General features: G+C 43.0%; 1 protein-coding gene across 2 annotated transcripts in view; it reads left to right on the forward strand.

Moving 5' to 3' along the window:
- The first annotated feature begins 415 nt into the window (after positions 1 to 415).
- The window catches only part of PLPP4 (phospholipid phosphatase 4), an 88,807-nt gene continuing 66,908 nt past the window's right edge, over positions 416 to 22,314 (forward strand). For both annotated transcript variants that reach the window (XM_081912853.1, XM_081912852.1), the window contains exon 1: positions 416 to 1,163. In XM_081912853.1, coding sequence (XP_081768979.1) covers positions 1,108 to 1,163 — 56 coding nt within the window. In that variant the 5' untranslated portion in view covers positions 416 to 1,107. The remainder of the gene's footprint in view (positions 1,164 to 22,314) is intronic.

Genomic DNA, 22,314 nt, shown 5'->3' on the forward strand with positions numbered 1-22,314 from the left:
AGACTATGGTGACCTAGGTTCAAATCTCAATTCACGCATGAGGCTTGCAGAGCACATCGGGACAGCCATTCTTTCACACGCTAGCCTACCTCACAGGGTTGTTGTGAGAACAAAAATGGAAGGAGAGAGTGGAAGCATGATTATGAAGCTAATAAAGAAATGCTGATTGGGGATTTTTTTTGGGGGGGGGGTACTTCTTCTGAAAGATTTTTGCCTTATTTAAATCTCTTCCTGGCGGGGCTTCTGTGTCAGGGGAACAGAAAGCAAACCATTCATCCAAGAAAGCTTTCCTGATGCCTGCCTGCTGAAAGCTTTACCTGCTCCATCTCTGCCTGTGATGCTGCGCTAGGCAGGCTTGACAGGAGCGTTAGCCCTTATTCCACCACCTTGCAACCCCGTAAACATAACGGGTGATTTTTCACGCCGTACTACACACTGAATGAGCGTTGGCATTTCGCTCCTTGGTAACGCGTCTCTCTGGGCGAAAATGGGCAACTCCGGATGCTGATCGAGAGAGCCAAGGAGATCCTGCCAGAGGGGAATCTTCCGAGCTGGTGGGCGGGAGGCGGAGAGGCAGGAGAGCGTCGGACCACTAGAGGCAGGCAACAGATAGTTTTCCTCGACGGGGAGGAGCATGGAAACCCCCCAGGATCCCTTCAGCCCAGACTGCTCTCGGAAGCGAAAGGCGTCTCTCCTGCCAGGCGTGCTTGGAGCGAGACTGCGAGAGGAAAGGGAGTCCCGGCCAGAAGGCGAAGAGCAGCAGCGGCGGGTGGGCAGCGCGGGAGAGTCAGCAGCAGCTCCAAGAGGCCAGCGCGCCGTCGCCGCAGTCGCGGCTGCCGTCTAGGGCGCAGGCTGCACTCCCGGGCGCTTGGCTGGCGCTTGGCATGGACTCGGAGCGCTGGACTCGGCTGGCCACGGAGGGCTCTCTCTCGGGCTCCGGAGAGACGCCGCGCTTGGGCTGAGGTTCTCACCTCCCTGTTGCCTCTTTCCATGGGATTAAAACCAAGGTGGTGAAGCAGCCGCCGGCCGAGTGGATCGGACCTCTCACCTGCCTCCACACCACCATCACCCCCCCCCCCAAAGCCCGTCTTCTCTTTGGACCGAGCCATGTGGGACCTCGCTCTGGAGGTTGGGATACGGGTCCTTCTCTTCGGCGTCTTCATGTAAGTAGCCCAGGAAGTTTCCTCTAGACGGCGGTTGCCTCGCCAGCGCGCACCAACCGATGATGATGATGATGATTTATTTATTTATTTTTAAAAGCTCCGTTGCCAGAGCCGGGGAGAGTTGGAGGGGAGGGGATAGACTAGATGGCCTTTGGGTGCTGCCAACCTGGGAGATCTGTGGCTGCGGGAGGGAGAAGCTCCAGCTGCTCGTCCTACCTGTCAAGGTGGGCAGGGAGGACCTGCGGTACTGAAAGCTTCCCAAAATGAACTTGCCTCCCCTTAAAGCCTTACTCTAACCAAAGGGTACCCTCTCTTTTAACTTAAAAGTCTTTCTCTATACCCCCCCCCCCGCCCAATATGCGAAGTCTGCTTGTGGTCACACGGTAGGAAAAGAAATGCACTCTGCACGCGCTCAGACACCTTTCTCTATCACACCTCTGCGTGCTCCAGAGTTAAGTCCTGTCACTGGAAACAGGCAGCCCTGGCACAAACGAATCCTGCCGCAAAGAACGTGTTTTTCATTCCGAAAGCTGCCTGAGGGGAGGGGTGTCAAAATGCTCCCAACACTAAAACATTGACACAGCCGGCCATGCGGTTTGTTCCACAGGGGGGAGAGAAATAAAATAGTTTCTTCTTCTCATGAAAATTAATAATTCTGAAGAATTTGTAAAACAGCACCATCTAGATAATGGAACATGATTGCAACGTGTGGCTGCAAAGTGTCCCTCTGTATAAGTTCTGTTCATTATCTGCTGGGAATGGTTTAGAAGGGGAGAAGGGGATCAACACCAGGAGAAATCCCTTTTTTGTTCCTCAATATTTGTGCCTTTCTCTGCTTCACTTACAGTGCAATCCGGTGCCTGTCTCCCCAAAAGTAAGCCCCATGACTAGCACTGTGTTTGTTCTATGGCTTGTTTAAATTTTGCTCCGTTAAAAATAAATAAATCATTGTTAGTGGCTCACTTTAGTATCCTATCCATACTTTCAATTCTCCCTCAACCTGCTTCAACTTTTCTGTTCCTTCTCTTCTCCTCATTATAACTTTCGGTTGCGATCCTATGCCCACTTACAAGGGAGTAAGCCCTACTGAACCCAGTGGCACTAACTTCCGAGTTAACATAGGAAGCTGGCTTATACTGAGTCAGACCATTGGTCGATCTAGTTCAGTACTGCCTTCACTGACTGGCAGTAGCTGTCCTGGGTTTTTACCAGCCCTCCCTGGAGATAGACATAGGACCTTCTGCATGCTCTAACCCTAAGCTGCAGCCCTTTCCCAACATGCTGTAAGGTGACAGCCCTATGGCTGCTTACCCCAGAATATGTCCCATTGACGTCAGTGAGACTTACTTTTTGAGTAGTCATGCATAGGCTTGTAGTGTAAAAAAAAATGTACAGAAAGTGATAAATAGCACCAAGGTTGCTAGCAGAGTTGTTTGTTTCAATTCCTCACTCCACCAAGGATAGAAAAACATGCTTCCTTTGACCAGTTGAGCAACATCAAGGAATCTTGACCTGAGAGCCCAGGTGCTGCAGGGAGGCTTGGTTTATATGCTCTGTTCTCTCCTCCTTGCCTGTGCCAGGAATCTGCTGAATAGGTTCCTCCTGCCTTTTGCTGGAAGCTGACAAGAGGGAGAAAGATGACTGTGATTTGGGACAGAAGAAAACAGGTTTTTGTCCTGCTACCTCCACAGCCTCCCTGCACCACTGCTGCTTCTTAACTGGCTGGGACGCTTATGTTAGTATTGCATGTTTGATAATTGTAAAGGATCTTGGACACTTGTGCTGAGTAATTTCCACCAAGTGTTTGGCTTTTGTAGTGCATGCTGCAGCTTGGAAGTAGTAGAAAACAGTTGCTGGTTCTCATCTTCTTCTTTTTAAAAAAAGAAAGTGAATCAGCTGTATTTGGTGCCTTGTTTTGTCTTTTTTTTTTCCTTGCAGGGTGGAGGAGGACATGTTATGTAACATAACTTAAAAATGGTGCAGGGTCTATTTTGCTCAAAGGGACTCTGGAGCTAAAAAAGGAATCTTGTGTGCATATATGAATGATTTGTCACATTTCTTGTTTTTAAACAAAAACTCACCCTTCTGTACCCCACCTTTCTCTAGGAAAAAAAATTATGTAGCAGATATCCCCCCCCATAGGGAACACACTTGGCTTTCACTTTACAGCCTTGAAATGCCACACAGCAGTTGGTAACCCTTATGATCATATTTGGGATGTTCCTTTCTATTGAAACCTGCAGCATGGACTAAGGATTTGAAGGGCACGTATTCAGCACAAAGTAAAAGAGCAATGCAGATCTGTTTAAATAACTTCTCACAAGTGTTTCGTTCGGCAAGGCTACCTTAAGGAGCTTCCAAAGTAACATTAAGGGCTTGCTTCAATGACTGGATGTGAGATTTTTCCGTATTCCCTCCTTTGCCTGTTAATACCAGCCTTCACCCTCCAGATACACTGATCAGAAAAGCTTATGGTACAATTTTGTTTGGATCAACTTTTTATAAAGTTAGTGCATGCTGAAAGTGTTCACTTTTATGCTGCTAAGCCTGGAAGGATTTGCAGTGCACATTTTGTGATTTCTGTTCTCTATGTCAGTAGAATATTTGTTTGACTATAGAGAAAGCAAAGGGAGTGGTGTTGGCCCATAATAAAAATCCACATTAGCGTTTTTTATTAGGCCAATCAATACATTACAAAATAGCGTGCATGCTTTCAGTTAAATATTCAGAATAGTCCTGCCTGGTTGCTGAGCGCAGGAGCCAAAACTGATGAGAGGGAAGAGAAAGACTCCCTTTCTATGGGATCTTCCCTTCTTCTTTTTTTAAAAAAGACCTCCCTCTGGTACCACTAAAAATGACAAATAGGGTGTTAAAAAGGTTGCAGTTTGAAATGCCCCGTAAGAAAACCCAATGCTGGGAAATCTTCACAGAATTGTACTGTAGGCTATGAGAGGAAAAGAAAACATTAATGTTCCAGCTTGGATTGGCTACCACATCAGATGGTTGTGTGCAGAGACATGTAAATAGTGTAGTAAGACACCAAGTGCGGGGTTTAACTAGGGTCACTTTCATTTGCTACATTGTAGGATCTGAATGGGTGGAAAACATATGTGGGAATAAACTTCAATCCTTTTAACAGGGTAATAAAGCAGATATAACTGGATGAAACTCTCCTGCCAAGGAAAGAAATAGTGAAATTTATCCCCTATCCCCCAGGCCACACCTTTCAAGTGAGGAGGAAGGTCTTCCTGTCTCCTCTCTCCTTGGTGCCTTGTAGCTCTGAGTGGGTGATACAGGTTAGCCCCCCCCCCCAAATGATACATATGGTGCTTCTGGGTCTCACAGCCCTGAGTGCAAGCCTCAGGAATCACCGTTCACCTGCAAAAATGTCTCAGGGTGCCTACCTGTTCCTGCACATACCTGCCAAGCCATCAAATACAACCAACCTATTTAACTTGGGACCCTCACTAACGGTCAGTCTTCAGAGTAGAAAAAAACACAAGCCATTCTTCCAGCTCAATCAAAACACGGGACAAAAAGATTCCCATTCAACTCTTTGACACCAGCCAGCAAATTCTATACTGCATATAGGGAGAGATAGATTGTTGTTGGTCAGAAGCTGTGAGGAACACCTCTAGGTGGGGCATGCTTAAAGCTGTTGCTTTCTCTTCCCACAAGCTGGCATGTTGCCCATCAGTGCTTGCTGGAAGCATCAGGTGTATCCACCAAGTCCTTTCCAGATGATATAAGCATGGTTGCATGCATGCATAGATATCCTTTTCTAAATGGGAGTGAATGAGTTCAAGACTGGGATGCAATATAAGGGAGGACAGATCAAACAGCTGAAGAAAAGGGGAAATCCCCTCCCCCCCATTCTAAAATCCCAAGTGTTGTGGTTTGTGGATTGGGCTGGCAGTTGAGAACCCCTGACTGTGTTGATTGGGGCTGATGGGAGATGGAGTTCAACAGCATGCAAAGGTTTGTTGGCTACCCACAGAGAATATACTTCTGTTAACATTGAAGGTGAGACTAGAGTTACTTCAGAAGAATGGAAGGTGGCAAAATTCTTACTTGGGGAGCAAGACTGTTGCTGCATTAAAGTGAACTTGGGGGGGGGTATACTTTCTGAGATGTTTCATGCATTTCCAGTTCTGTTGGTCTTGAGTTTAGATAGAAGGCTTGTAGTTATTCTCAGTTCTTAAAAAAAACATGAGCTGGTTAACATGCTGTGTAAGACAAAAGTTTACCCTGTACTGGCAAATGTAGAGATTACCGTCTTTTGTTCAGCTTGATTGCTTTTTAATTAACATTGATGATCATGTCATCTGATGTTTCCAGAACTGGCTGAAAATGTTGGTACAACAACTTTCAATAGCTAGAAGATACTACTTTGTTGCACATCAATGGCTGATAGCTTCTGAACTAGGAGAATCCCCGTCATGGTTGGCTGTGGGCTGGAGGGTTATGGTCTATTCAGTGAAAATTTTGCAGTTGCCTAAAAGAAGGAGCCTTGAATGGGGGCTTCTCCAGGTTGAATCTGTTTGTTTCTTAGAGAACTGAGGCTTGTCCATAGGAAAGTTGCCTGATATTGAGCTAGAACATTGGTCTATTGTCTACACCAGGAGTTGGGAACATCAGGCCGAGGGCTGAATGTGGTGCTCCAAGCTTCTCTGTCTGGTAGGACAGGCCATTCACTCCACCAGCCTTACCCCATGCTCTACTTCCCTGCTTTTGCTTGACTGAACTAGCATAGTCCTTGTATTGTGATGATGCCTCTTGCTTACTGAATGGAGAGGTGCGTGTGAACACGTTTGCAGAAACATCTGACTTTTGCATGGCTGGAATGTAGCCTTCTATACATATCTGTTGCTCTACTCACTTTTGCTGTTGGCCCCACCCTCAGGAGGCTCTCTTTGAGGTGATACAGCCCCTGAGCCGAAAACATTTCTCCATCCCTGGACTGCACGGAATGGCAGGAACTCTCCACCATTTCACATTGAAGTCTTAGCTGCACTCCTACCTGGAGATACCAGAATTTGAATCTGCTACCTTTTACATCCAAAGCACGTAATATTATCAAGGAGCTTCCTCCTTTGAACTGATTTCCCACCTGTTCCATTATGTTATGTTCATAAACCCTCTACCCCGACTGTGGAACTCTCCCCTCTGAAATTCAGCAGGTGCCTATAGTTGTTTCATTCAGACACAGCTTAAAACTTGGCTCTTCACTCTGGCTTTTGTGAGTTATTAATACCCAGCTGGAACTGCAGTTTTATTTTTCCATTTCTGTGATTAATTGTTCAGTGTATTGTATTCTGCTCATAATTGTTATGGTCTTGTATTTTTTATTTAAATAGATTTTGTTGTTTACTTGCCCAGATATCTCCAGATGGAGAGTGGACTATAAATATTTTAAACAAATACATTTGTCAATTGACAGCACAAAAATGCCACCACTCTCTTGACAAGGAAACATTCCCATTGAATAGATGAAAATAATGATGAGGGAATTTAAGTGCCTGGTGTATCTGTTGCTGGAGCTTGGTAGCACAGAAAAATGCAATGCCACTCCCTTCTACCACAAAAGTCATTGGGATTTGTTTTGTTGCTGATAGATTGTTAGCTGAATGAGGTTTCAAAAGTACATTGGCCCCCTTCTATGCATATATATATATATATATATATATATAGAGAGAGAGAGAGAGAGAGAGAGAGAGATATGAATAATGCTTGATAAATGTGACATCTTCATGTTAAAGCAGTTAGTCTGTTGCTCCATAAATGTTGTCCCACATAAATTGGTAAGGCTGATAAAATACAGAACAGCACCAGAATTCATACTTGGATGCCCTCATTATGGAAACGACACATCACTAGGCATGGATTCAGGCAACATGATTTTAATGATAATTACAATAGATGTTGTGGAAGCTTGGTTGTTAGCTGATTTGTGATAAAAGAGTCAAATAAAGATGGAATTGTATTTGTCAGGAGTACTTCCAGTGGGACTCCTGCTGGCAAGTGATAAGATTTCCATGTGTGCTAACCACCAAGGGAACTACTCACAGATTTATGCTAGTATGATGCATTTTGCTATAATCCTCTGTTATGTTTTATGTGTTTGTGTTTAGTAGAAGGGACTGGGGTGAGCTAGTGTAGCAGAATGGCTATGAAACTGAACTGCGACCAGAAATTAAGTCCTGGTGGAACAGACATCTCACCTCTGCCAGAAATTAATTACCAGGGCACAAGAAATTCCTGGTAATTCCCTTCCCTAGAAGCAAGAGGGTGATCATACTGATTACAGGAACACATTTTAGATCACTGAAATAATGCATTCATGTCATGACAAAGCATGGTTTGTTGCAGGGATAGACTATTGCAGGACTGCAGAAGCTGGGGCCCACCCAACGCTGTTGGAACTCCAGTTCTATGAAATCCTCATCACTGTAGTGGTAACTTTAAAGACAACCCCATTTCTCTTAGTTTTCCTTATCTTCCCCCATAGGTCTGATGTGCTACCTGAAAAAGTGAACCATGAACCACAGTTTTAATTTTTTTTTCAAGGCTGCAGGAACTGAAACTGCACTTTCCTCAGGAGAAGGGGGAGAGTTGGTGAAAGCTCTTTTTGTTCTTTGTGACAATGTCGCAGAGTTGCTGGTTCATCTGGGGCAAATGCTGTCAGGTTTGCATTCTGTATTCATGGGGATAAACTCCACTCTTCCTTGAATACTAAAGTTGGATGAAAGTGGAGAAAGAAAAATAGAATTTTTATCTAGCCAGGTTATCAAATTCATTGCTGGATCAAAAGATTGATTTTAATGAGAAGGGATTTGCAAATTATTACTGGTTTTCTAAGGTATCTATTACTCCAAATACATTTCCAGAGTCTGGCACTTTAAACCACATAAGAGAGACATCCTGTGTTCATTAGTTTTAACTTTAATGAATGAAAAATAAGTACAGGTAGAAAAGTTAACTCGTCCCACCAGATCATCTTTAACAGGAATTCAGTTGATTGTCAGATATCAGTAAAAGAGCTATCTGTTTTGCATATATAGTATCCTGGTCATGTTCTTTAACTGTGATAGCAAACACCAGTGCTGTAATGGGCTATTTTATTTGTGTTGTGCATAAAATTCTTCCAATAGTCTGCCTTTCCTTGCGGTACAGCCAAGAATGGTGCTGTCCAGTAGGACAGTGCTGATGCCCCATTTCAGGACAATGGACAGTACCTATATTTATAGTACAGTGGTACCTCGGGTTACATACGCTTCAGGTTACATACGCTTCAGGTTACAGACTCTGCTAACCCAGAAATAGTGCTTCAGGTTAAGAACTTTGCTTCAGGATAAGAACAGAAATTGGGCTCCGGTGGCGCGGCAGCAGCAGGAGGCCCCATTAGCTAAAGTGGTGCTTCAGGTTAAGAACAGTTTCAGGTTAAGTACGGACCTCCAGAACAAATTAAGTACTTAACCTGAGGTACCACTGTACTTCCACTTCTCCAGAGCACCAACAGTGGTGCAGTGCAAGGGTGATGTGCACAGCACATAACAACCATGAATGCCTGTGCACACTCATGGGACTAGCTTTCTTTTTCTCACCATGCCTCTCTTTTGTGAGCATCCAGGCACTCAAGATTCAGACTGGTTTTTGCATGTGAATGACCCTGGCTGGACCTGACTAGCAATCTCCAGCTATTTCAAAGTGATGAAAACTCTTGGGCCTAAGTTATCGCAGAGCACTGGGGTGTGACACGTATTTGAGTTAGAGTGGGAGTATGGCATTCATAAAAGTAATAAAACTGCAAGCAATTGTTTAAGATGGCATCAGCTGTACTTGATGAATGAGTAATTAATAACCTAATTAAAATTTGAGTAAGTGAATACTCCTTTGCATTTAGAAATATCAAATGGTGAAGGTTACCTCATCCCCCAGGGTGTTCTGCTACTGAAGTTAGATAGCTTAAGTAGCCTAATGATGGTTCAAATCAGGGGTGAGATAAGTGTATGCTTTTGAAGGCAGAATGAAGTGAAGGCTTTTGAAGGCAGAATGTTTGACCTAGCAGGTCTAGTCAGACATGATTCAGAGTCATAGTTAGACATTTCTGTGCCCAGTAAATAGTTGAATATCTATCTGCATCCCCGCTTTACTCTTTTGAGTAATGGTGTTTTTTCCCCACAGGCAGACACAAGAGATAAAGTAGATTGCTTTGCAATCCTGGTTCCCTTTCCAGCCTTTTCTTGGAGAGAAAAAGCCTGCCAGATCCTCCTGACCTCTGTCCATCTCTGTCTACAGCAGGGTTGGGGCAACCTTTTTGCTATCAAGGTGTGCATTCCATTCTGGATAACCTTTTGGACTGCATTCCTGAGGTAGGCAGGGCCAGAACCAAAGGCAGGTGGAGAAACAAGTGTACATTTTGTACAGTAGGTTAATTTCTACACACACTTGCACACACCTTTCTATTCTTTCTGACCTTCTGTAGCCACCTGTTTGCATGTAGCATGCTGGATACTGTAGGATGAAATATAGGGTTGAATATCCAGACTTTGGACAGGGGTCTGGGATGAATCACACCACCAAAATGACAACTTAGATATGGCGTTATGATGTTAAAATGAATGACAATGAGGATGTGAGATGGATAATAGAAGTCAAGGGGAGATTGCATGATTAGAACCTGCTTAAACAAAGGTTCAATTTTAACGTGGAACCTCAAGGCAGATGTGGGCAGAGGAACACAGACCACTAATTCTACACAGTTTAGTACTGCTGAAAGTGTACAAAGCAGATCGCTACTTGTGGAGACCATAATGTCTGAATAAGGCTTGCAGTGATGCTAAATCAAAATGTTCCTTTTGAAAAGTGTCACTATTTTTTGCTGTTAGACTAGACACAGCACAAAGTCAGAGTGAAGTTTATGGCTTCTTCATAGTTCTGTAGTATTTAAAGGACCACCTTACTTTTTATATCCCTGCACTACATTTATGGTCCATCACTGAGGCATGATTGACTGCTCTTGTAATGTCATGTTATCACTAACTAGAAATGTGCATGCAGAGTTGTGGCTACTGAGATTATGGAACCCTGTGTCCACTGGGATCAGGCTGGCACTATCTGCAATGTGTTTTAGGCATTAGCTAAGTGTTAATAAAAATGGCTAAATAATAAAATGTTATTGTTGCAGCAAGTCTTTGAAGGTGTCTCATATTGTATTTCTGTGAACTCATTGATATATACTGTATTTTATTATGTTCTCTGCATTGATTTGTGTGCTTGGTTTCTACATTTTGTATCTTGTATACCTGATACCATATAAATATATTTATCTGGATTACAAGTTACAAATTGGAACAAAGTGTCTGCTCATTAAACACTTGAAGTAGATTTGGGTGTATTTTTTTTAAAGTATCATGGCTGCTTATAAGATGCATATACTTTAAAAATACAGCAGTGACAAGGTGGGGTATGGTTGTCATTAGGTAGGAATAATTTTATTTGCTTAGCTAAAAGCCATAACAAAACAGAATGCAAAAAATAAACAATAGAAAAAAAAATCATAGTTGACTCACAAATTTAGCTCTTGATTTCCTGGCTGCCAGCTTAAATAAAGGAACTTGCAAAGTATCATAGTTTTCATTATCAAACTGCAAAAAAGCCTACATACCATGCATGCCTTTGCATGGTCGCAATTAGCTTTTTGGTGAGATGCCATTCATAAAAAGAATGCTATTTTGTGACTTTTCAGATTTGGCTACTGCAGCCATGACTGGGATCTAGTGTTGATTAAGGTGACATTGCCTAACATTAAAAATTGTTTCACGTGTTGATTAAGAACAACATCTTTTCAGGGCCATTTTATCATAGCTTGAGATCTTCACTGATTGTGAGGTAATTCACAGTAGAAATGTCATTCAGGGTAATTGGATTGTGCTTTAGAAGCAATATCTTGTTAACAGCATCCCTTGGAGACGTGTGTTTATCTGTGGGGTGATATGGATGTAATCTGTATAGACATGTACATTATTATTATTGAATAGTTATTATATTAAATCTGTGTAATCCTACATCAGTTAAGACTTAATCAGCTATTGGTAACCCAGACCTGTCCTTTCTGGGTGGCATAACAAATACATTAACTCATGACTATAGATAGAATCCTACATTTCAGTCCCCATGAGAAACAAGGATAGGAACATGTTTTCTTCTCTCCCACCTTTGCTGTATGATGATGCAAAAGTCCATCAAATTGGTCCTGTCTCTCACCTTATTTATATTTAATCTCAATGTCCTCAATGCGGGTGTTTTCTGCGGGGTGTGTGTGTGACGGTGGCTCTCATTTACTATTGCAAGTCTCCTCAACATGGAGCGTGTCATTTTTATGTACTTCAAGGTACCAGCAAACAACTGGTGATTTATAATAAGTAGTATTAGTACTAGGTAAGCAGAAAGGATTAAAGCTTTTATACTGGCACGGAATTGTGGTGGTGAGTAGAAAATAGACCATCCAACAGCGCAAGCAATTGATCTTCAGAAGATTATGTATTTAATGCAGACAGAGTAATTTTGTCTCATGCTCTCGCTGATATGACTTGATGGACAGTGAATTGGGGTTCCTCTGCAGAAAGATTTTTGGTGCCTCAGATACAACTTTTTCTTGAAACAGTCTCCTTGAGAAACCAGAACAATTTTATATGATTTCCAGATGTCTGTACACCTGTCTTTTGACCAGTGTGGACTGTCAGAGAGATGGCAAGGAAGGGAAGGGGCATCGGCAGTTTGGTGACAGCCCTCCCAAATGAAATACCCACTTAAGAAAAGCAGGAAGGACAAACATATCTTAAGGGTTGTTTTTATCCCAGGAGTCAGAAGTTGATTTTCTCTGTCTGCCCTCCCTGTATTTACATGCTTGGAAATTCTGAGATTACAATGGAAAGGTGGCTTATGTTTAAAACTACAGACATTGTCAACATTTGGTGGGCATCCTGCTAATGACAAATTAATGTTCCTGACTGTTCTCTTATCTGTTCTGAACTCTGCTATCTGCAGAGTAACTAAACTGCTGAACCATGTGTTACATTTGTGGTTGTCTTTGTGGAGAATGAATCATAGAATTGTAGAATTGGAAGGGATCCTCAAGGCTTATCTAGTCCAACCTCTGCAATGCAGGAATCTCAGCTAAATCATGACTAACCAATGACCATCCAACCTCTACTGTCATGTTATGGTTGAGTCACTCGGTGGCCCTGGACTTAGAGTGGAGCTGAGTGCTCTCTACAGCTCTTCTGTTCCTGTTTTCAGAGGTGGTGAAATTCTTGTCCAGCTTCCTGTCAAGAGCAGCTTAAGGACATGTGTGGCTGCCTCATGTGGTAAACCACTGAAATGCATTAAGAAACCTTCTTAACTGCCCCCCACTTCCCACTACGCTGGCTGATCATTGTTTTTTCCTTGCAGGAAAAGGTATAAAAGGCTTCTCCTCTTCATCTGTGTCTTGCTTGAGCAGCAAACTCTTCCTAAGCCCCGGCGTATCTCTGCCTAAGCCCTGGCATATTGGGAAGCCAATTTCTGATCTTTCCTGGAATCATAGCTGTCAACTGTCCCTTATTTGGTGGGAAACTCCCTTATTCCAGCGTTGTTTCCCGCTGCTGTCCCGGATTGATGATGTCCTGTAAATTTCTCGGGTTTCAAAGGAAGCAGCTCCTCTCCCTCCCTGCCTGCCGGCAAGGGAGGAGGGAAGCTCCAACTGTGTTGCTTGGCTGCGTTGCTCACCCAATAAGGAGTCTAAGAATGATTGGGGGGTGGAGCTTGCATGCCTTGTGCTGATCAAATAGGCCGCGTTACCTGGAGACCCGCCTTTGCTCAGCACTTCCCAGCGGAGAGGTGAAAGTGTTTTTCCTTGCTGCATCCCCTTTGCTGGGTTGCTGCACTGTGGGGACCACCGTTTGTGGCTTTGTTTGGCTGCTGGTTGACTAAAATCCCTTATTTTGGCTGCTGATCCCTTATTTTTGAGGCTGCTTGTCCCTTATTTTCAAAACTGTAAGTTGACAGCTATGCCTTGAATCCTGACTTGTTCTCCCGCCTTGCCTGCATGTTCTACATTGGATCCTAATTATACTTTGGTTCTGCTTCCAGATTTGATCTTTGATTGCTCTTGGATCCAGAGTCCTGGCTCCCAACTCTGGACTTGCTCCAGACTACTTCTCATGGCCCAGCCCTTCCTTGCTGGTCTGGCTGCATCTCCTGGTGGGCTTCCTGCCTTCCACCTCACCAGCTGTATTGGGTACCAGTCACTGCTGCTTCGGCACTTTCCACTTCATTGTCAATAAGTCCCCATCAATTTCATCTTCCTTGTTGTCATTTTTCAGTAACCCTTCAACAACAAAGCTGCCAAGGGCTCTTGTTGAGACAAGACTGTGAAACGGATTCTGCAAATAAATTGGGTATTATCATTTTATGTCTCCATCTTTTCTATTCCCTGTGAATGTCTGGATGTTCAGTTATAATGTGAGTGTGCTACATCGTTGCACCCAGTCAAAAAAGTGGCCAGTTTCCTTTTGAACCTGTTGATTGAATTTTGGTTACAATCGATTTCCATTGCAATTTTGTATTGTGGGGAGGCTGTAGTGCCATCAAGTGCATGTTTTTCACTTGCAATGAGAAATGTAATTCATTCTGTTGCAAAACAACATCATCGACCTTTTCTACTGTGGTAGATAAATAAGGAGGACTTGGCTCTGAGACTGCTCCTTGGCACCGCTGCTGTCAGTTACTTTTTATTTTTGCAATCTCCATCTTGCGATTTCTAATAACTGAACAAAATCCTGAACTGTGAACTTGGACAAGACATGGTCTGCCAATTTCAGACCTGTAAAGAGATGGCTCCCTGCCGCCTTTCACAGCTGCAAAGGAAGAAAATGTTACCCTTAGATATTCAGAAGCATGCTTTGAAGTGCATAAGCTGGAGGATCTGGATTTTAGTCAATAACAGTCACATGGCTGGTAATTTGGTTGGATGTTGTTCTCCTCTTGTCCTATCAAGAATGACATATCTGTGACACGAGGCACAACTCAGTGAACCACAAGTGCTTAAATTTAAGATGATGCAGTGGAGGAGCAAAGGAAATGTGCAGCTACAAGAAAAACACAGAGAAAGGGGGGAAAGGGGTGGTGAAACAAAAGCATCTGTACAAACCATCGAGTCATATTTATATGCCTTCCTGAAATCAGTGCTTTGGCGACAAGATGTATGTAGCTGTATGAAGCCATCTTTGCAGCAGAAACTAATTTCCTATTGAGAGTGACTGCTTTGAAGCTGCTATTGTCTTCAGATTTGACTACCAAGAGTGAAGCTTATAGGACTTCCGGGATAGCGCGAACGGGTAATGGCGGATTCCCTCCGAGCTCCGGAGGGAATCGGCTCCGTTGAGGACGGGTCTTGCCGTGCCGGCGACACGGGGACCCTTAAAAACCGCAGGCGCTGAAGCCTGCGGACCTGGTGACTCGGTGGGCACCTTAAACGCCCTCCCCGACCCGCGAAGAGCCTTTTTAAAGGCTGCGGAGTGGACTGGGGAGCGGCGCGGTGCTGAGAGTCCATCGCTACCTCAGCGGAGCGAAGCCGCGAGCCATGGCCGGAGAGCGCTGTCTTCCTTCCTGAAATTTGGACTGAAACAAAGAACCCATGAGTAAAATGAAAATTTGGCACTAAAACTTTACCATTGATTGGAGTACGATCGGGGGGATGTGTTAAAAGGAAGTCCACACTCCCCCCCCCACAAAAAGATTTAAGCAAGGAGAGGAGCACTAAGGTGGAAAGACTTTTGTGCTTAAAAAGACAACTTCCACGAATTGGACTAAAAAGTTATTGTGCTGGAGAGGAGAGAGGGATTTTAGAAGCTTTGGTGTAATCCCCCCCCCTTCTTTGGACCCGGGAGTGCCCTGCGTGTGAGCCCGAGGAAAAAGAGGGAAAAAGAGTTTGACAGCTGTCAAAAGAGCTGTCAAACGGGCAGTTAAAGTCTGGAACTGTAATATTTAAAATTTTTTCTTGGATTAAAGGTGATATATTGAAATTGAATTGACTGGAAACAAAGTATTTTTGAATAACAAAGTAACGGATTGTTGGAAAAGTACTATCGGACTGGTAATCCCCCTGGAGGGAACAAAAGATACTGCAATGGCTGCAGAAGGAAAATTACTGGCAGAGATAGAAAGGATGTTCTTTCTCGTGGGAATTTTACAAGAGCAGAGCGCGGATATGAACAAACAACTTGTGACCTTGAATCTTAAATTGAGCGACTCTGCTAATGGAAAAAACCCTGCAGCTGAAATAGAAGAGACAGTTTTGGAAACTGGGGGTAAGAAAGAAGAAGAAGGAGAGGAAGTTCAGATGGAAAGCATTAATCAAAAGCCTGCAGCTTCAGGAAACAAAGGAATCAAAGAAGATGACCAGTGGACTATAAATTTGCAAAAGGAGAGAAAGATAAAGGAAGAAGCCCCTGGAATATCTGAAATATTGGATTATAAAAGAATAAATAAGCATGATTGGGACTGCTTCTTTAACCATGAGGATGGGAGACTGGCAGATCCTTGGCAGCAATTGCTACTGACGGATTTGATGGAAGGAAAGAATATGGAGCTGGGGACACAACCTTTTCGAGAACTGAAGGCTAACAAACAACAAAATCGACGAAGAGGGACTAACTGGGGCCTAAGAGCCTCGGATGTGAGAAATCCGGGCTGAAACTGTCTTTTTAAGATATTGATTTGGGAAGGGACAGGAACCGGGTCAGGGAGGGAGGGGGAGTGTAGAATAGTAAAAATTTATGATTTATGATTTTTCAATTTGGATATGTTTTGTTTAATATGAAAAGGAAGGAATTCGTGGGAGAGAATCTAGGCCGACCTTAGAGAAAGGAGTTAATGTAAAAATGGGATAAGTAAAATTGAGCCTAACAAAAAGTGTTAAATATTAAGAACAGACAATAATAATATAATAGAGAGAAGAGGAAATAACTTGCTGAATTAACTATTGAAACTGGGATGTGGGAAGGGGAGATGTGGGGAAGTCAATGAAAGAGGGTAAAGAAAGTAAGAGAGGAAAATGTATATATTTTGTTTTGTGTTTGTGTGTGTGTCTGTCTATAAAAATGTGAAAATCCAATAAAAATATTATTAAAAATAAAAAAAGAGTGAAGCTTATATTTCCCCTACATTAGGGCATTTCAATGAATTACCTTTGCCTTTCTGTAATTTAAACCACTAATATGAATGATGATTTTCATTTAGCTCTAAAGGCTATAAAACCACCTGCTTTGAATTAATCCACAAGGAGAACAATGTTTTTTGAAAACTCTCCTCTAGATCTTCAGCATTTTAATTCTAGGCATGGTTAAAAAAACAGAGCAGCTTGGGAGACTGTGATGAAGCTTTGAGTCCAGTCCTATGCATATTTAAGCAGAAGTTCCTTTGATTTACTCCACCAATGTATGATCTCTTCTCCAAAATAAGTCCCCCCAAGTTTAATGGTGCCTACTCCCATGTAGTTGTGTTGCAGGATTCTACTGAAAAATATGGGAAAATTCCAGATATCCAGATACCCTTCTAGTAAATCTTTCTCTCCCCATTCCCACTGCCTCAGATCAGCACTGTGGGAGAGGATGTGTTTCTTGGAGAGTGTAATTTAATTGGCAGAAGGGTTCAGCAGCCCTAGATTTGTTGTCAGGCTGAGGTCTGGAGTATGTACAGCAAAAGTTAAGAACAGTGCCTATGCATGCACAGAGTGTTTTCCTTCATCATCAAAACCAGCGGCCTGTCCCTGACACTTGGGATGAGAAAAGGAATCCAAGGCAGATTGAATTTTGTTAGCAAACCCACTAAAGAAAAATGCAAGGACTGGCCCAAGCAACAATAGAGGTGCCCCAAAATGATTGTCTGTCCTTCACTCACTCACTCACTCACTCACCCACCTATTGGGAGCCAGTGTGGTGTAGTGGTTAAGAGCAGTGGACTCATAATCTGGTGAACCGGGTTCGATTCCCTGCTCCTCCACATGCAGCTGCTGGGTGACCTTGGGCTAGTCACACTTCTCTGAAGTCTCTCAGCCTCACTCACCTCACAGAGTGTTTGTTGTGGGGGAGAAAGGGAAAGGAGAATGTTAGCCGCTTTGAGACTCCTTAGGGTAGTGATAAAGCGGGATATCAAATCCAAACTCCTCTTCTTCTTCTTCTTGGGTTTGATCAAGGGAATTAAAGGAGCTCCAACCCATCTACTATCTCTGCCTCATTCACAGTTCATAGGCAGCCCTTCTGCTGTGCTCCTATATCCTAACCCAGGCTGTTCATAACTCCCACTAGACATGTGTTCAGCAACTGTTAAGAAGGGGCCTCATCCCATTGTGCACCTGTAGGGGAGGTTCAAAAAGTATCTACATGGTGCTTAGAGAATAACTTGCACCTAAATATATCGGGGGGGGGCAGTGTAGAGAGTGTCTCCTCCTTTAAATTCCTGGTATTGGAAAATCAACATTACTCAGGTGGTAAGAAAGGCCCAAAAGAGACTCCATTTCCTCAGGGTTTTGCGAAAGAATAATGTTAAACAACAACTGATGAACTCCTTTTACCGGTCCACAATAGAAAGTGTCCTTTCATATTGTATCACAGTGTGGTATGCTAGCCTGACAGCCACAGACAGAAAGTCTCTACAGAGGGTGGTGAATACAGCACATAATATCATGGGCTGTCCCTTGAGACCGCTACATGACATTGCAAGGGATCGTTGCCTCAGGAGAGCGAGAAAAATTATCAAGGATGACTCACACCCTGGCCATCACCTCTTTAATCTTCTACCCTCAGGCAGGAGATATAGAAATATAATCAGCCGTACCAACAGGCTAAAAAATAGCTTCTATCTGTGGGCTGTTAGGCTGTTGAACGGAAAATAACATCGCGAAATTGACTTGCGAGGTGTTGTGTTGTTCGCTAAGAGATTGAGTGGTGGTGGTGGGGGCGGGAGGCTTGTTTAATTTCATTGTACACAGGTTGTACAATGACAATCAAGGTATTATTATTATTATTATTATTATTATTATTATTATTATTATTAGCTCCTCCTTGGAAGAGAAGATCCTTTGCAAATCAGGATCTCCCCTTGCATGGGGCAGTACTCTGCAATGTGAGCCCCACTGTTCTTTCAGTAAATGAGTTCAGTTAAGCCCTTTCTAGTGAGGTGACAATCCAGTTCTCAACCACCAGCATCAGATGCTGGGCAAGCTGAGGGAGAACAATGTGGGCAGCAGGACACCTCAAGTGGAACGGCGCGTTTGCTACAGAAGAACCGACGGGTAATCCTGACCCTGCTATGGTTGTCAAGCTCCAGCTTGCAAGCCGGGGGTGTGCTCTGCCTCGTCTTCCAGGCTGGCTGACCTACTTGGAGGGTAAAAGCACTCGTGCTGCTGAGTTACCATCTGGATCGCTGAAGCTGCTTGCTTCCAAGAAGCCAAGCAGACTTGGTTACAACAGGGGGAAAGGAGTTATGATTTACTGTGATAATGCTTATTTGTGAATTATTTTGAAGTAAATGCATGGTTATCATACACTCCTGGTGTGTGAATGGTCTGGTAGGCCACACAGTGATTGGTAAGGGCTCAAGCAGTGGAAAAAGAACAACTTTGCAGGGTATGAACCTGGTCCTGGTGTGGTCCATGTGTTACACATCTCTAGCCTTCAAAGTTTGTGCTCCTGCATCCCTGACTATTGATCATGCTGTTGGGAGTTGGAGTCCAACAACCTCATCCCTGCACAACTCTGACCTGCTCTTAAGATTAGGACAATTGTTTCACCTGTGTCTCCAATTCTACCATTGAAAGCCATTATTTCTTGCCTTGCTTCTGTTTTCACAGCACTGCTAAGGGGAGAGGGCAATAAAAAGGAAAGCAAAGAGCTTGTTTGATCAGTTTTTCCCTTCACTGAACTGTATCTATCTTGGTTCAATGGTTCACTACTGTCACATCTGAAACTGTGATACTTAACAGTTCTATAGAGCTTTTCACATCCTTAAGAGCTCACTAAACATTATCTAATTCATAAGAAGAGAAGCTAGTTTATTAAGCTCTCAGAATTCTTTGGACACAAGTAAAATTTGTGGGGCAAGGATTCACATTGTGTTGACCAGATTTCCCTTTTAAGTCAGTGGCTGGCAGAAGGTAGATCTGAATATGCCGGTAGATAGGCATAGGGTGATCGGTATTAGATCATTAAGGATTTCTGACTCTGATTTGTTTAACAATAGTAGCAACAAAATGATGTCCCCCTATCCACCCTAAACTGTACTGCTGAAATGAAGAAAGCTTGAGGTCACTAGGAGTGGATTTTTTTTATGTGAGCTCTGTTCAGTTCTGGTACTTCTCAGAACAAATTAAATTCTGAAGCCTTGGTCAGGCATTTTGTTGCTGGGTAGAGTAATTCCATAAGAGCAGGCTGTAGGGATGAGTGCGCTCACTCTTTCCCCTTGTTACCGTCTCTGATTGGGAGTGGGTGAGGTGTGATCGCATGAAGCGGGGAGACTTCTGTGTTCATGGATGCTTCCCACACATTTCAAAACCCTGGAAAATCAGGGTTCTAAAAGGCACAGAGTCCCTATGGATACAGAAGATGCCCTATTACAGGAGGCCCTCCCACTATTTGAATGTCAGGGGCCCAGAATGAATAATGTACTGAACAGGGTCAATGGCGGCTGCTACTTGTGACATTGCAATGGTTTGTTATTGAATAATTGGTCTTCATATGTTTTACTGAGTAGAGGTGGATATTCAGCTATTGCACGATTTATCCTTTCAATAAATGAAATTCAGTTCATCCCCATGGTTGGAATGAAGGGCTAAAACTTATTTAAGCTCCATGATCTGGTTTTAGATACTTTCGGGATTGTGATGGTTTATTCCTATCTCCTGTGCCTCCAAGACTGTTTTTCATCCTCCATTATTAAAGCTGTAATGTGCATGTTTGCAATCCTAAACACAGTAGACAGTAAGCCACATTGAACACCGCAGGGCTTATTTCAAAATAAACATTTATAGGATGGTACATTGCTTTGCTTGACATCTTAAAGTCCCCATCCCCCACCATCATATGAATGTGTTTTATTAGACTATGAAGTGATTTATAAATTTGCCTTTCTTCTGGGGTTATTTTCCCAGTATTGAGACACACACACACACACTACTTTGAAGACAGAAAAGGTAATTTTTCTCTCTTCAGTGCTTTGTTTAAAGTATTTTGCAGTATTATGACACTTTTTCCTGAAGGGTTTTTAAATAAATAAATGCATTTCATTCATAGGTACAGAATCAACACACAATTAGTTTTAAATCACTGTTCTAACTCAGCTTGATCCAGAGTAGATCTTAGACAAACTCAGCAAGAGCAACAGTCATTTTAAAAATGTGCTGATTCTGTACCTATAAATGTTTTATTTTAATATTTAAAAAAACTGTCATGGAAAACTGTGAGGACACACTGAACAGTTAGCTAAACAAGAAGTTTATCTCTCTTAAATGAGAACAGAATTTAAACAGGAAACTCCTGACCTCAGCCGCAAACACTTAGTAACACAGTATAGTACTATATGACACTAATTACAATTACAAGGACACTAGCTGTAATGTTTCCTGGGACTCACCTACACAGCTGCAAGTAAAACATTTTAAATGTATTTTAAAGTGCAATATACAAATGGGACACTAGATGACGACAGTGAGCTATGCAAAATTCCATGTATTTTTCGAAACCTTTTTATTTTATTTTAATTTTTTAAAAAAACATTTTCACAGCATTTTTTATATGTGTGCAGATTCCACCCAGGGCCTTGCTAGAGAACTCTCTACAATACATCTTCAGAGAGTGGCAATACTTGTGATACTGGTTTTAACCCATATCTCTCTGTAAGCTGCTGTAAGAATAGGCTGGGAAAGTTGACTCCTCCTGGAAGGAGCTTACTATGCTGTCTTAAAAAGCCTCATCAAGTCTGTATGTGCAGAATTCATGATATTGCAAGGAATGGAGATGTTATTGGGGTTCAGTTTGTGAGTCTGAAAAAGCAGAAGGGCTATACCATCAGACTAGGAGCTGGAGGAGGGGCCGAAAAGACCTCTAGTCTGGGGCAAATGTGTAATTCCTTTCATCTGCATCTTCCTTAGAATATCTAGGTTTGGGGGCAGCAGTGCCAGCTCATGGGGGGTGAGCTGTCTTGGGCGGTGTGGCTGGCTGCTCCTCCTCCTGCTACTGCTGTGGAAGGAGGCCGAGTGCGAGAGAGGATGAGCTGCTGGCCTTAGAAGCCACACCATGCTTGGCTCCCTGCTCAGCCTCATTCCAACGATGTGTGTGTGACGTCACACTTGTGCGTCTCACGTGCAACATGACCTGTGACCCTGGGCCCCCCTCAATCTACGGCATAAGTTGGCACCTTTGTTTAGGGGTCTTGCTGCTCAGTGAGATTTAGGCCATTAAATATAGGCAGAGTGAATATGAGCGAGAGATCTTGCACTGCAGAACAGCCGTAGCCTAGGGAAAGGTAAGCCTGCCCTGGTTTGGGAGCCATCTGCTAAGTGAGAAAGCAGGAAAAAAGCAGCTATAACCTCCTGTTGTGCTTAGAAGAGAACTTGATTTACAGAACACCTGGTGGCTTACTGAAAAGGCCTATTGGGTTCCACAGACACACTTAAAGCCTTTGTTTCCTCCCTATCTGCTTATCGTAGTACATTGTAACTCAGTGGCAAGGATCCATTTCCTTGGAATATCTACATTCACACTCAACTTTCCAAATCCCTCAACAAACGTTAGTCGTTTGTAAATGTATAATTGATGTTCCTTTATCAGCAGAGTATCAGGATTGTATATTTCATGGCAGATACCCTAGCGAGACTAATGGGGATATCAAGATCAGCATAAAATTACAATAAATTGTGAATCGCAAAATCAGCAGATTATTGGATATAAATTGTGTGTGCACAAACTTTTAAAATTTCTTCATTCTCGAGGGCTTTCCACAGAAAGCTTCTGACTGTGGTGAGAATTAGAACTCATAGTTTTTGAACTGCTGCTGATTTTCCTTGACGTTAAAAGCAACGAGAAAGAATATATAGCGAATCTTTATCTTATCT

Source organism: Podarcis melisellensis, assembly GCF_964234715.1.
Source record: "Podarcis melisellensis genome assembly, chromosome: 5".
NCBI lineage: Eukaryota > Metazoa > Chordata > Lepidosauria > Squamata > Lacertidae > Podarcis > Podarcis melisellensis.